Raw genomic sequence first — 15,675 nt, forward strand, 5'->3', positions numbered from 1 at the left:
AATAAAATTGCTTGTGATGTTCCCCATTTGTAAGTTTCTTTGGATTAAAGCATCTGCTAAATGATTAAGTGGGCATGTAAATGGTAACAATACAAAATCCAGTGTGTGTGTCTCTGTAGGCCTAGTGTGAAGTCGGGTCACGATTACGAGCGCCTGAAGCTTCAGTGTATGAAGGCCATGTCGGATCTACAGTCTCTTCAGAACCAGCACACCAAAACCCTGAAGAGATGTGAGGAGGCTGTGAGAGACGCAGATTACTACCAGTGAGCTTTTTTTACCCATAATGCACCATACACGCATAGCAAGCTGCTAGGGCTGGGTATCGCCAACTACCTCATGATATGATGTGTGGGACTGTGAGTCAGGGGAACATCTGGTGCTGATTCAAGCACATAGCACAGATTACGCATCACTCATTTTAGGAGATTATCAAGTGTTTTAACCTGATTTATTTTTCTCTTTGCATGCAGTTTGTAATTTCTAATATATGGAATTGAATCATTGTAATAATAGCAAATGATAAGAACACCGTATCAGTGCTGTATCAGTGTCAGTGCTGCGGTAGGTGAATTAGACACATGTAGAAAGATCCCGCACACTGCCATAACTTGCAAGATATCCAATATTTTTTGAAACTGCAACATTTCTGCCATGCAACCTTCATCAGGCAAATGATGAAGGAAATGTATTTTTCCTTGTATTTATTCGTCAGTACACTTTAGAAGCGACAAAGTGAGGAACTGACACTTCTTTAGCCAAGCAGGTTTAGTTATCAGCCAGTGACGTTAATCTCAATATGACCAAAATATCGGCCGCCATCTCTGTTTATCACTTTCCTTGATATGCCTAGTCCAAGGCGAGCAGTAATGCATGCAACGCTCTCTCTGTCAGTACTCTGCACGGGCGTGTGGTTGGTGAACAGACTCAACTGCGAGACGAGATGGGGGCCATGAAGCAGAACTACTCGCAGCTCCTGCAACAGCACTCACAGCTGCAGCAAACCTGCGACGAGCTGCGCCGTATCCATGACAATGACCAGAGAGAGGTGGTAGACATGCGCCTGCAGCAGCAACAGGTAAAATCCCACACACACACAATTACAGTGAATCAGGAAAAAGTTTGGCGGTTCGATCCCCACAGTCACCACCATTGTGTCCTTGAGCAAGGCACTTAACTCCAGGTTGCTCCGGGGGGATTGTCCCTGTAATAAGTGCACTGTAAGTCGCTTTGGATAAACTTTCTCCCCTAATTTGGAGTGCCCTATTCTCAATGCGCTATAAGTCTTCATTGCCACCTTGTGGACACACTAATTAGTCCAAATAATTCCAGGCGCATGCTCATAGTGCATATTCAGAGTACTCGCGGTTAGAAAAATCGGGCTGCACGCGTTCGGTGTTTGAACACGAAATTTGCATCACACGTCCTGTAAACAGATGCCTAGCATTCACGTCTGACCATAGTAGTATTATTTGGGTTTTAGACAGGAAGAGCTTTCTAACTGTCAAGTGACCAGGCAAAGGTCGCTTTGGTTTTATGTGCCATCTTGTGTTAGGTATGCCTCAATAAAAGGGGCGGCACAAATTTGGGGTGTTCAGAAAACACACAGAAAAACAGTGGAAAATATGTGGAAATGTAGAAGGTAAATACAGGCTATTTTAGACATAACTAAGTGTTGGTGGCGGAGTGGGCTAAAAGCACATAACTGGTAATCAGAAGGTCGCTGGTTCTATCCCCACAGCCACCACCATTGTGTCCTTGAGCAAGGCACTTAACTCCAGGTTGCTCCGAGGGGGATTGTCCCTGTAATAAGTGCACTGTAAGTCACTTTGGATAAAAGCATCTGCCAAATGCATAAATGTAAATGTAAGCAGATTATATACAGTAGTTCTGCTTGTGGATATCAAAACATACCTCAAACCTTGTTGTTGCCTCAAACCTTTTAAAGCCATTTAGAGATTTTAAATCCAGTGAATGCTCTCCTCCTTTCTATGTGTCTCTCTCTGTTCATGTGATAAATGCTTGTCTCCATCTGTTCAAAGCAAAGAAAGCTTTTTATCTATTAATAATGCTGAAAAACCAGACTGTGGGTGAGACAAACACTCATCAGAGAGACTGACTGACGGATCTGAGGTGTAAACAAAAGCCAGACAGTCCCTCTGTGTGCCAATGAAAACAAACACTAAAGCATTTTATAGAAATATTTCACCCAGAAATTAAAATGATGTCATAATTTACCCATGCGAGAGACCAGTTTAAACTAGCTAATACCAGCAAGACTCTTTACGCTGGTTTAAGCTTGTTTTTTTCCTGTTTTCAGAACTTCATGGCATAAATTTGAAAGGTTTTTCCTCTGTTGCAGGTCATGCGGGAGAACGGCTCGTCGGACCTGCTCAATAAACTCTATGACACAACTTTAAACAAACTGGAGGGCATAAAGAAAGAGTACGACACCCTGAGAAAGCGCTACAATGAGAAGACGGCGAGTCATAATGCAGACCTGAGCCGTCTGGAGAAGACCGAGGAGGAGAACAGACGTCTGCAGAAACAGCTGGATGTTCTGCTGAAACAAAGAGACTCTGCATTGCATTACCAGCAGCAGTACAGCAGCTCAACGAGGAGGTACATAATGAAGGATACTATATTTCTTCAATCATCAACGTACTGCAACATATTCTACATTGATTCTGTGGTGTTTGCTATTTCTATCGCTCATTCCTAGGGTTAGGGACTTTTGAAGTGGCGAATTTGGTTTTCAGTGGGCTTTTTGAGGGCATTAGGGATGTGCATGATAACCGTTTGTAACATTCGCTTAACCGCAAGGGTACGCAAACGTTTATTTGGATATTTGTCAGGAGTGGGGACTTTTATTGCAATGGATATGCATCCAACACAAAGTAGTAAGGAATTAAGTGCACAACAGGCCTGGGTGATACATCCATCCATCCTCAACCGCGTATCCGAAGTCGGATCGTGGTGGCAGCAGCTCCAGCAGGGAGCCCCAAACTTCCCTATCCCGAGCCAAATTAACCAGCTCTGACTTGGGGACCCCGAGGTGTTCCCAGGCCAGTGTGGAGATGTAATCTCTCCACCTAATCCTGGGTCTTCCCCGAGGCCTCCTGGCTGGACGTGCCTGAAACACCTCCCTAGGGAGGCGCCCAGGGGGCATCCTTACCAGATGCCCAAACCACCTCAACTGACTCCTTTCGACGCAAAGGAGCAGCGGCTCTACTCCGAGCTCCTCACGGATGACTGAGCTCCTCATCCTATCTCTAAGGGGAGAAGCCAACCACCCTTCTGAGGAAACCCATTTCGGCCACTTGTACTCGTGACCTAGTTCTTCTGGTCATGACCCAGCCTTCATGACCATAGGTGAGGGTAGGAACGAAAATTGACCGGTAGATCGAGAGCTTTGCCTTCCGGCTCAACTCTTCATGACAACGGTGCGATAGAGCGAGTGCAATTAATATGGTATCTAAAAAATGCGGCGGTCCCACGTGAGATGCTGAACGGTCAAAGACGTCCACCTAGAAGTTGTTTACATAGCAAAACTTTTTAAAAACCAGCGCAGATGCACACAAAAACAAGTGTGAACAGCCCCTAACTCAGCCTACGGTTTGACGGGTACTGTCGGGCTGTCTTTACTCACAGTAGATTGACATTTTTTTGACCTGTGTATTTTTAATCTCTGACATTTTTGTCCCTTTCAGTGGCATTTTTGCCCGGTGACCTGGTTTATGTATTAAAAGACAACTCAGTAGGTTTTGGAGTTAATATCTGTCTTTTAATGTCTCTCTTTGTCAGGTTTGATAGTCTCCAGCAGGAGCTGAATAAGATTTCTGCTCAGAACGATGAGCTTCAGAGGGAAATGGAGTGTCTTCAGATGGAGAGCACACGCTACAAGACCCTGCAGCTGAAGGCCGTGAAAGATGCGGATAAACTGAAGGAAGAGAGAGACTCCGTGTTAAACGAGTACAGACTGATCATGAGCGAGAGAGATCAGGTCATTAAAGAGGTGGATAAACTACAGACGGGGCTGGACGCCGCAGAGGCCAAACTCAAGAACAGGTCCAGCGAGAGAAGTGTTGCTAGCGAAGAGATTGAGGCGCTAAGACAGGTTATTGTTTTAGATTTTCTCCCTTTTTTCTCCCCAATTTGGAATTCCCAATGCGCACCAAGTCCTTGTGGTTGTGTAGTGACTTGCCTCAATCCGGGTGGCGGAGGACGTATCTCAGTTGCATCTTATCACGTGGCTTGTTGAGCGCGTTACCGTGGAGACATAGCGCGTGTGGAGGCGTCACGCTATTCTCCGCGGCATCCACGCCCAACTCACCACACGCCCCACCGAGAGCGAGAACCACATTATAGCGACTACGAGGAGGTTACCCCAAGTGACTCTACCCTCCCTAGCAACCGGGCCAATTTGGTTGCTTAGGAGACCTGGCTGGAGTCACTCAGCACGCCCTGGATTCAAACTCTCGACTCTGGGTTGGTAGTCAGCGTATTTACTCGGTGAGCTTCCCAGGCCCCTAAGACAGATGTAACAAATGCATGCGCTAACAATGAGCACGATTACATGCAAGCTCTTAAACAATTATGCTTAATAAGTCAACAAGGGGTTTGGTCATGTATTGCAATAAACGGCTTTCATTTATCTGTGTATGGTTTGAAATGGCGTAAGGATGAACACATTACCCCGAATTCGCTTTGCATGTAAACGCCTTTACCGGCACTCTTACGGACTTTTCCAATGTGCGCTTGTGTTGTGCGCATGCCTCTTCATGGGTTGACGTCAAAAGCAGACATTAATGCGATTATATGAAATGTCATGTAAACTCTGGTTTCTTGCTTTCAGCTTTCTTATCAGCGTAGCGTTTTGGTGTGCATGTAAACGGGTTCGCGGACAACATTATTGTCAATGTACAATCAGCTCAAACTCTAAAATAGTGGTTAACCTTTTTCAAACTCATTCGGATTGGTTCATTTCTATGAATACGTTCTGCATATTATTTGTGCTGAATATGCTTCTCGGCTGATATGCTGCATTTTCACTGTGAGAGTTGCGTGACACGAGCGATCACAGAAATGTAAGCACTGCGTAGTTCTAGCGGGACGACTCGCAGCTGTACATCATCGCACCATTAGCTGAGTAACTCCTAGCCAATCACATGTCAGCCGTTGCTTTATAAGTCTGCTCACAACCTATCACATTGCTGTTTCAGTGTGCTAACACTGCAACCTTCTCCACCCCACCACCACCTGTCGAGTCCCGTGCCCACATGTCATCCAAATTGTACAAAAATTTGCGAGTCTTCCTGATAGAACAATTCGTGCCAGGGATTTTGATATGCGTCAACATAAAGGTTTTCCAAATTCATATCATCACCCCTTACTAAAATGTATCTTGATTTTACAGCAGAAAAAGTAACCTTTGGTATATTGACAAAAATGTTGCAGTTTAATATTATTTGGTGGAAACTGTTAGACTCTTGTCGCAGTTAAAGTGGCAGTTGAAGTTAAAGTTTCTAAATCTGTTTAGGCTACTACAGGGTTCCCACTTGTCCCGGACATCCTGGAAATCTTGGAATTTTGCAATGCAATTTTCGAGACATGGAGAAGTCACTGAAAATTCGAAAAATACCTAAATGTCCTGGAGTATATTTTAGTTTAATATTTTGATTGTCTGTTACTTGTTCAAGTATTGATATAGTGCATCAAATATTGTTACATTGTTGCTGAAGTGTTAAATACAAAAATATCTGAGTTTTTAAACTTTAGAGAATGATGACATTTGGTATGCTGATTTTAATTTGTATTTTTTTTAATTAACATGCTGAGATGGAAGCATTCATTAACCCACAGAATTTGATATATTTGGGACTAAAATGAATGTTTGAATGCACAATTAATCAAAATTAAAATCTCGATATGTCCAAATGTGATTATTAAACAGCAAAAGTCTGAGATTTAATTAATTATTTAAATAAATTAAAGAAGAATGAATGCGTGAAGCTGGCCGCTCATACACTGAAAATGCTAATACATACAAAATATATGTTGTAGATGACGCGTAGCAGAACCGTTTGAAGTGAGCTGCACATGCAGACTATATATTTAAAGTTTTTCAAATCATTTGATTACACCATTTTGATGATGAAATTTAATTAAACTTTTGAATACGGAATAAAATTAATAATAATAATAATAATAATAATAATAATAATAATAATAATATGAAATAAATAAAAAATAACCCTCCTATAACCACAACTTTAATGACCTCTCGTGTGTTTTTGCTTAAATAGTCCAACTGTGTAGCACATAAAATGTCCTGGAATTACGTCAAGAAAAGAGAAGAAATCCAGTACTATTTTTCATGAAAAATTAATATCTTCATCAGTATTTTTCCTAAATTTAGCAAGACTTGTTATAACATTCGGACTGTTCCCGTGAGAAGCGCACTTTAATGATTTAGGGATGTGCTCGTGAAAATTGTGAACTACTCCAGAACAAATGTATCTTCCTTTTTATCAGACTCTTAATTATTTAAGTCATCTTTAGCAATATCTAAAGGTCAGTTTATTTCCTAATATCAAACATCATTCAAACAAAACATATAATACACAGGAGGAAAGCTTTTTTCATAATTTGTCACCAAGTCCCGGAGGTCCAGACTTTAATGGTAAATGGAATGCACTTTGTAAAGGGATCAATGGAAAGGAAGCGGCGAGAACCGGCTTTTCAATATAAATAATGGTTTAATATAAAACTTAAACCGAAGACAAACACACACACATGACTGACATGTCCGTAAACTATCTCTCTCTCGTCGCACCACCATCTGTCATCGGCCTTTGTCGGAGTCTTAATTTGCCTGATAAGGGACCGTGTGTGTGTATGATCACGGCCCCACCCTCCGCCCTGCCACACACTTATATAGCACTCTTTAACCTTAGTGGTATTCAAAGCACTTTACACTGTGACTCATTCACACACACACACACACACACACACACACACACACACACACACACACACACACACACCAATGATGGCAGAGCTGCCATGCAAGGTGCTAGCCTGCCATTGGGAGCAACTTGGGGTTCAGTGTCTTGCCCAAGGACACTTCGGCATGTGGAGTCGTGTGGGCTGGTAATCGAACCACCAACCATACGATTGGCAGCCGACCCGCTCTACCACCTGAGCCACAGCCCCTTTATGTTCTTGCACTTATATTTTCAGTGCAATGACATAAGCACATACATGGATGGCACAGATCATGGATGGCACCTCATTTCTGTGGTTGGGTCAATGATGCTAGTATTAGATTTGCCGAAAATGTATCTGTTCAGTTTTTATATGGACCCTAATATAGATCATTGTTTTTGTGCAATATAAACACTGATGTAATTGTTAAAAAAAATTATATGATCTTATAGTTGTATAATCAAAAATATATTGGCCCTACAAGTTGACCATTAATCAAAATTGGCCCCATTTACTTAACACACATTTCAGATTTTATTGTTCACAATTCATTAGTGCAGTTTATTGCAAATAAACCCCCTCACCTTTCATGTTGTCTTCGCAGGAACTGAACTCTTCACTGCTGGATCGGGACCGGGCAATCCGTGAGAAGGCTGAACTGCTGGAGAAATACTGTCACGAGGTGCAGGATAAGGCTGAGACACAGAAGGAGCTGAGCCAGGCCTGTAAGGACATAGAGATGGTGCGAGAGGAGCGGGACGTGGCCCGTAAAGAGAGAACGGAAGCCATTATACAGAGAGACCAGCTCCTGAGAGAGTATTACCAGGCCAGACAGGTACATCCCAAGTATGATTAAAAAGATAGCGCCCCTTCAGTATCTTCATTGTAGCAAGCACTATTCAGTTCCATACATGTCACACTGATTCTTTTGTATTGTTGGGATTTTCTCCCCAATTTGGAACGCCCAATTCCAAATGCGCTCCAAGTCCTCGTGGTGGCATAGTGACTCTCCTCAATCCGGGTGTCGGAGGACGAATCTCAGTTGCCTCAGCGTCTGAGACGTCAATCCGCGCATCTTATCACGTGACTTGTTGAGCGCGTTACCACGGAGATGTAGCGTGCGTGGAGGCTTCACGCTATTCTCCGCGGCATCCACGCACAACTCGCCACACGCCCCACCGAGAGCGAGAACCACATTATAGCGACCACGAGGAGGTTACCCCATGTGACTCCACCCTCCCTAGCAACCGGGACAATTTGGTTGCCTAGGATGCCCTGGATGCGAACTCAAGGTGTGGTAGTCAGCGTCAATACTCGCTGAGCTATCCAGGCCCCCCATGCCACGCAGATTTAATGAATATTAACTTGTCACTACCTCCGTTATTCAGGGGTGAATGTGGTTTGTAAAAGGCGTCGCCACTCTTGTAAATAACTGAACTTTGTATGAACCAGTACAACAGTATTAAGCTCCAGTTTGAACATGGCCAATTAAATCTTTCAATACAGAAGCAGGACAGTGCGACACTGGACATGGAGCGTGTCAGTAAAGAGCTTGAGGTATTGAGGAAGCAATGTGAGGCCGTGTCTGAGGAGCTGCAGGAGGCCGTGCAGGATGCAGAAGTGGCCAAATGCCGCAGAGACTGGGCCTTCCAGGAAAGAGACAAGATCGTGGCTGAACGAGAGAGTATACGGTGAGCAAACAACCAACATGCTGTTATATACTATTGACTATCAGCTTAAAGTTTTGTCCACATTGCTGCTAATTTGTGCTGACACGAGTGCTATGCAACTGAAGTGAATTTATTTGTGAACTGGCTGGTGGTAAATGTTTAGATTTCACTCTCCAGTAATTGTATAGTATAGTAGTGAAGTGTTCATCTGCAAGATCATTTCACAGGATGTTAAAAGTTGTTCCGTGTAATGTGTGTCCAAGACGAGATCCACAAATCCCATTTCAAAATCAAAAGAGTCAGTATCTTGTGTGGCCACAAGCTGCATTAAGTACTGCAGTGCATCTCCTCCTCATGGACTGCACCAGATTTGCCAGTTCTTGCTGTGAGATGTTACCCCACTCTTCCACTAAAGCACTTGCAAGTTCCCTGACATTTCTGGGGGGATGGCCCTACCCCTCACCCTCCGATCCAACAGGTCCCAGACGTGCTCAATGGGATTGAGATCCGGGCTCTTCGCTGGCCATGACAGAACACTGACTTGCAAGAATTCAGGCACAGAATGAGCAGTATGGCTGGTGGCATTGCCATGCTCTAGGGTCATGTCAGGATGAGCCTGCAGGAAGGGTACCACATGAGGGAGGAGGATGTCTTCCCTGTAATGCACAGCGTTGGGATTGCCTGCAATGACAACAAGCTCAGTCCGATGATGCTGTGACACACCGCCCCAGACCATGACGGACCCTCCACCTCCAAATCGATCCCGCTCCAGTACAGGCCTCGGTGTAATGCTCATTCCTTTTGACGATAAACGTGAGTCAGACCATCACCCCTGATGAGACAAAACCGTGACCCGTCCAGTGAAGGTGGGTTTGTGCCCATTGGCGACGTTGTTGCCGGCGATGTCTGGTATGGATCTGCCTTACAACATGCCTACAAGCCCTCAGTCCAGCCTCTCTCAGCCCATTATGGGCAGTCTGAGCACCGATGGAGGGATTGTGCATTCATGGTATAACTTGGGCAGTTGTTGTTGCCATCCTGTACCTGCCCCGCATGTGTGACATTCAGATGTATTGATCCTGTGCAGGTGTTGTTACACGTGGTCTGCCACTGCGAGGATCCGTCCAGCCTCTATCAGCCTATTGGGGACATTCTGAGCACTGATGGAGGGATTGTGCGTTCCTGGTGTAACTGTCATATCAGATGAAGTCAAACGGTGGAAACTATTATTATTTAGCTTGCAGGCAAATAGACTAAGGTAGTAACTGGTTTAGAGATTGATATTGTTACCAGCATAAAATCATTTATTTCCATTGTACTCCCATTTGCTTTCAGCTTCAAACAACTGCCACACCTGTTACCGCACATATACACGTGCTGTAGTAGCTCCGGACCTTCTTTTCTTTTTTTACGGACGTGACGTAAACGTGCACGGACGAATGAAGTATGCAATTTCCTGCCAAATCCGTCCCAACAGCTAGAAAATATATATAATTATTATAGGCTTACCGCAGTGAATCAGGGTAAGGCAAAAACATTGTTAGGAAGATGGATTGTTGGTGCAATCGCTCATTAATGAAATTGTTAATTTCTTACATAGTGTAGCTAACTCTGCTTGTATAAACCCGCTATGTGCAGGAACATTTGTCATTACATGATTGTTTAAGTGAAGCCGGAGCGCTTTGCGTTCACTATCAAAGTTTATATTTGTTTGTTTATTTTCATGGGAGTTTTGTGTGAGCATCAGCTGACGTGCGTGCACATTAGAGCGCCTGAGAAGCGCTTTACACAGTCTTCCGGACTTATTTGGGCGTTAAAATATGATTTGAATTGGAAGTGTGCAATAATCGTGGTTATCTCAAATAACTGCGGTAAGATCAAATATTCGTGATCAGACGATTATTAAATAATCGCGACAGGCCTATTGCTAATTCTTCCTAAGAACCGCACACTTGTAAATCCAACAACCGCAGTTTTTTTTTTTACGTGCCTTTTAGTGGTGAAATGCATCTGAAATGGATTATAACCACAATGATAGGTCAACATTAATAAAGAGAACTCTTGCACAGCAGTCTCTGCGAACAGGTGTACGGAAAACACTAGAAAAAATAGATATAAATTGTCAGCTGTGTTTCGGTAATTTCCAGTCTTGATTATTAGTGCTTGTTTGTTTGTGTATCAGGACGTTGTGTGATAACCTGCGGCGTGAGAGAGACAGAGCTGTGAGCGATCTTGCTGATGCGTTACGTAACCTTGATGACCTGCGCAAACAGAAGAATGATGCAGTGAGAGAACTGAAAGAGCTCAAGTGAGTGCATGACACACACACACACACACATACAAAAAGATACTTGCCGAGTCGTTTGCATCTGATCACCGAGATGTTGACTGACAACTGGTGGTTGAGTGATGTCAGATATTGTTAATGTTCTAAGTGGGAATGCTATAAAAAAATGTGCTTAATGTCAAAATAATGAGATGAGTGTTTCAGGGACTGTATGGAGGAGCAGTTGGAGAAGGAGGCCCGGTTTCGTCAGTTGATGGCACACAATTCTCACGACTCTGCTATAGATACAGACTCTCTGGAGTGGGAAACCGAGACGGTGGAGTTTGAGAGAAGTACAGTACGTAACGAGTTATCAATCATGTGACGCCTCCTAATTTGTGGTATTTACTCAAGAGTTTGAACACATCACTACACTAATCTGTCAAACAGGACGACTTGGATTTGAGCGCTTTGGGGTTCGATATTGCGGAGGGAGTGAGCGACCCATATTTACCAGGAGATTATGGGATATTTGTGAGCAAGGTGGACAAAGGAAGCATTGTGGAGGGCAGGTTAAGGTAGGTGAACCAGAGACAACAATCCTGTCTTAGTTTTCTCCTCACGAGTCGTGAGACAAAGAATCATGAAACTAGTCTAATGATGCTCTCTTTAAAAACCTAATGGTCAACCAAATTGGCCCGGTTGCTAGGGAGGGTAGACTCGCATGGTGGACAATCACTTGTGCGGATTGACGGTCTCAGACGCGGAGGCAACTGAGATTTGTCCTCCGCCACCCGGATTGAGCCGAGTCATTACGCCACCACGAGGACTTGGCGCCTATTGGGAATTGGGCATTCCAGATTGGGGAGAGAAAAAAATACTCACTGTTCCAAACGGTTTAAAAGTCGATTGTCATTAAAATACTTCCATAATATAGCCAGCAAAATCAGTGCGAATATATTGTGAATATTCAATATATCGTACATTGTGAGCCATTCTGTGTCTCCTGTGCATCAGTCTCATGTTTGTTTTTATTTTCACCACAGAGTGAATGATTGGTTGTTGAAGATAAACGATGTGGATCTGGCCAATAAGGACAGGAAGCAGGTGATAAAGGCCGTGTTCAGTGGGGGCGGAGTCATCAACATGGTGGTGCGCAGGAGGAAGTCTCTAGGAGGACGTACGGTCACCTCCGTTCATCTTACAATGGCAGGTCTCAAAGGTCAGTTCGCAGGTCTTTTCCATTCAATATATTCATTGTAAACTTCAAGTTGCTGAACTTGCTTCTTACAGGTCTTCAGTACTGTGATGTTGACGCAGTATGAAGCAGAACGCTCTGTTTTCATTTCAGATTGTGGTGTTGGGTTGGAGAGTGGCGTGTTTGTATCATCTATTTCTCCAGGCAGTCCTGCAGCCAAAGATGGATCTGTGTGTCCGGGGGATCGGCTTCTCAATGTGAGTACACTGGTGTCATTTCTTTACATCGGACTTGTACTGGGCTTGGATTGGGAACTGAGAACTAGGGATGTGCCCGGTGCTGAATAGCTTATTCGGACAGGCACATCTATCCGCTTTGCTACAGCAATCGTGAAGCTGCGTTCATGATTCGCATCAAGCACTGCTTTGAACTCCACATGAAAAGCGCTTGCAAACAAATTGCAAATCTCATTCAGCGTTTTGGTGATCGTTACAGCTTGATGTGCTTATGTGGTCATTTAAATGCACCTTACGGAGGCTGCAAAGTACTTGATTTCTGTCACAAGTCCCATCTTGGCTTGGTTTGTACAACCCCAATTCCTAAAAAGTTGGGATGGTATGAAAAATGCTGCTTAAAAACAAAAATAAATTATTTGTAAATTATATTCACCCTTTGCAATTTTGAAAATGTACAATACATTTAAAATCAATTGATTACAACACGCTCCAAAAAAAAGTTGAGATAGGGGCATGTGACAGGGCGGAGGGTGGGGCCGGGTCGTGATTATACACACCCGGTCCCTTATCAGGCTAATGAAGCTTCCGAGAGGGATAAAGGCTGATTGCGGACGGTGGTGCGACGAGAGCGAGATCATTTATGGACATGTCCATCGTGTGTGTGTGTGTGTTTGTCTTTTGTTTAAGTTAACCGTTAAAATATTGTTTATATCGCCAGGCCGGTTCTCGCCGCCTCCTTTCCGGGTTTCGGTACCAGTGTAAAGCAGTTCAATGGAAAGGAGGCGGAGATTAAGATTTTACTCTGTACATCATCACTGTCCAGAAGCGCTGCTGACTTCTCTGGGCTCGCTCTCATTAGAGATGGAAAGTAGAACAGTGTTTTTTGTTCTGAAGAGTCCACATTTCAAATAGCTTTTGAAAAACAAAGCTGTCGTATTATCTGGGCCAAAGGGGAAAAGGACCATCTAACCTGTTATCAGCATCAGGTCCAAAATCCAGTGTCTGTATGGGCCAGGGGTGTGTCCGTGCCCATAGCATGGGTAACTCGAACATCTGCGAGAACACCATGAGTGCAGACAGATATGTACAGATTTTGGAGCAACATATACTGCCATCCAGCACTGTTTTTTCCAGAGATGTCCCTGTATTTTCCAGTTGGACATCTTCAAACCACATACTGCCCGGATTACAGTTGCATGACTGTGTGAGCAGTGAGTGCGGGTACTAGATTGGCATGCCCGCAGTCCTGACCATCTCCAAATTGAGAATGTGTGGCGCATTATGTAGCGCACCATACGGCAACGAAGACCCCGTACAATTGAGCAGCTGAAGACCAACAGAATGGATGAATGGGGGAAAATGTCCACTTTCTAAACTTAACAAACTTGTGTTCTTCAGTGCCCAAATGCTTAATAAGTGTCATTAGAAGAAATGATGATGTTACACAGTGGTAAACACTCGACTGTCCCAACGTTTTTGCAGCGTGTTGCATCATCTTGATTTAAATTGATGCACATAAAAAACAAACAACAATGAAATTAACGGGGTGAAACATCATATAATGTGTAGTTGTTGTGCTTTCAATATAGCAAATCCCTATGGAGAAAATGAGTGTAAAACGTACTTCCCAAGCTGCTGAAAAAGAGGGCGGTCATTGTTGAGCTCTTGTAGCAGCACTTCTACTGAGAGAAGATCTGATTGGTAGCCAGAGCTGAGATCTATTTGCACGTTTATTGGCTCGTTAGAATAAATATAGTGATTAAGACATGCAGATGAAAGATTTCTTAGGTAACAATGTTTGTTATCATGCGATTTATTTAACATTTGTTCTGTTTTCTCGGGCAGATAAATGGAATTTCACTTGATAATAAGTCAGTGAGTGAATGTGAGAATCTTCTGCGGAGCTGCAGAGAATCTGTTTCTCTTTCCATCCTAAAGGTGAGATGTGATTGGTTACTTAAAGCGTATTTCTACCATTGTGCCGAATAGTTCTGAGCATGGTGAGTAACGTTCCCGTAGCGTTTCCACTTGAGCACGGTAACCATGCAAACCATTCTAATCAATATTTTGCTGCACTACGATGGAAACCATAACCGTGTCCACAAGCCCGTATCGATCCAGCAACAAGAACCGTTCAGCCCTTTGGTGGAAAAGTGCTTTTTTATGTATAAAACAGTTCAATGATTGATTGTAATGCAAATGTAATCCGTTTAATCATTTAAAATCCCTTTGCAGTAATTCTTGGGTGTCTAACCAATTCAAAAATTCATGAACAACTTCTTCAAATTGACATGTTTCGACCCTCTGCCCAGTTCTTTCCTCAGAGTTTGTCAGGTCAGAGTATCGCTGAGAGCCCACGTGACGGCGAGAGGAACTCCAATGGGAAGTCGACAGACCATCTGCAGCCCTACAGGAAACAGCCAATCAGCAGCCACTCTCAGAAAGACATGTACAGCCCCACCCGCGATGCCGAGAGCGAGCGCGGCCAGCGTGTGGCGCTGTATCGCCCGGAACCCTATAATGAGATCTGCTGTCCACATCCAAACTCTAAACGACCTTTGACCTTTCACACTGTTTCCCCCGGTGACCGTACCACAATAGAGGTGGGTCAGGACTGGAGATGTGTCCCACAGAAGCAAAGTGGCGGCACTTGGCCCAAAATGATGGCAATTGCCATGACGGCTGCCGATAGCGTACCGCCGCTCTCTATTTTTAAGACTCGAACGAAGCGGAAGTCGATATTTGACGCAGATATGTTTAAACGGCCAGAAACGCCATCCAAACTGGACTATGCCAATTTGTCTCAAATGTCCAAACATTCCCCACAGAGCTCCTGGTCAGAGGGGGCACCACAAATCCCACCCGATCCACCAAAACGCAGCGATTCTTTCAAATTCAAACACAAAGCGCAGGGAAGCTCCGCCTCCGATTCGACCATCACCACAGGCTCTCCCCCAGCCACGCCTATTCAGACCACACCCTGTCTCGGTCCCGGAGATAAACCCGATCATGATGCTGAAGGTAGGGACCACACTGGGAATGTTCCTCGGGGACAGGGGTCTGGCGGTGGTGGACCGTTTATGGAGGAGTTGTCTGGACCGAGTGCAGATGAACTAGAGATGAAGAGAGGAAGACCGAAATCTGCACCCGCCCAGCGCCGCTGCCTCACTCCACTGAAGATGCCCGTTCCACAGGTACTGTAACTCTAACACACCTGCCAGATGAGTCAGTCTCTTGTGAAACTGCTCCGGTCTCAAAAACTGTTTCCCAGCCAATCTGCATTAAGATTAACTCACATTTGGTGCTTTGCTAGTGTTAATT

General features: G+C 44.2%; 1 protein-coding gene across 3 annotated transcripts in view; it reads left to right on the plus strand.

Annotated features, from left to right (window-relative positions):
• The window catches only part of LOC127633703 (disks large homolog 5-like), a 51,992-nt gene that overhangs the window by 14,761 nt on the left and 21,556 nt on the right, over positions 1–15,675 (plus strand). For 2 of the 3 annotated variants that reach the window (XM_052112959.1, XM_052112962.1), the window contains exons 4-16: positions 120–263; positions 892–1,075; positions 2,360–2,619; positions 3,802–4,114; positions 7,589–7,819; positions 8,491–8,675; positions 10,837–10,962; positions 11,146–11,278; positions 11,371–11,498; positions 11,967–12,142; positions 12,272–12,375; positions 14,200–14,292; positions 14,667–15,548. In XM_052112959.1, the coding sequence (XP_051968919.1) occupies positions 120–263; positions 892–1,075; positions 2,360–2,619; positions 3,802–4,114; positions 7,589–7,819; positions 8,491–8,675; positions 10,837–10,962; positions 11,146–11,278; positions 11,371–11,498; positions 11,967–12,142; positions 12,272–12,375; positions 14,200–14,292; positions 14,667–15,548 (2,959 nt within the window). The remainder of the gene's footprint in view (positions 1–119; positions 264–891; positions 1,076–2,359; positions 2,620–3,801; positions 4,115–7,588; positions 7,820–8,490; positions 8,676–10,836; positions 10,963–11,145; positions 11,279–11,370; positions 11,499–11,966; positions 12,143–12,271; positions 12,376–14,199; positions 14,293–14,666; positions 15,549–15,675) is intronic. The other variant, XM_052112961.1, reaches the window with a different exon arrangement.

The sequence above is a fragment of the Xyrauchen texanus genome, chromosome 40 (assembly GCF_025860055.1).
Source record: "Xyrauchen texanus isolate HMW12.3.18 chromosome 40, RBS_HiC_50CHRs, whole genome shotgun sequence".
Classification (NCBI taxonomy): Eukaryota; Metazoa; Chordata; class Actinopteri; order Cypriniformes; family Catostomidae; genus Xyrauchen; species Xyrauchen texanus.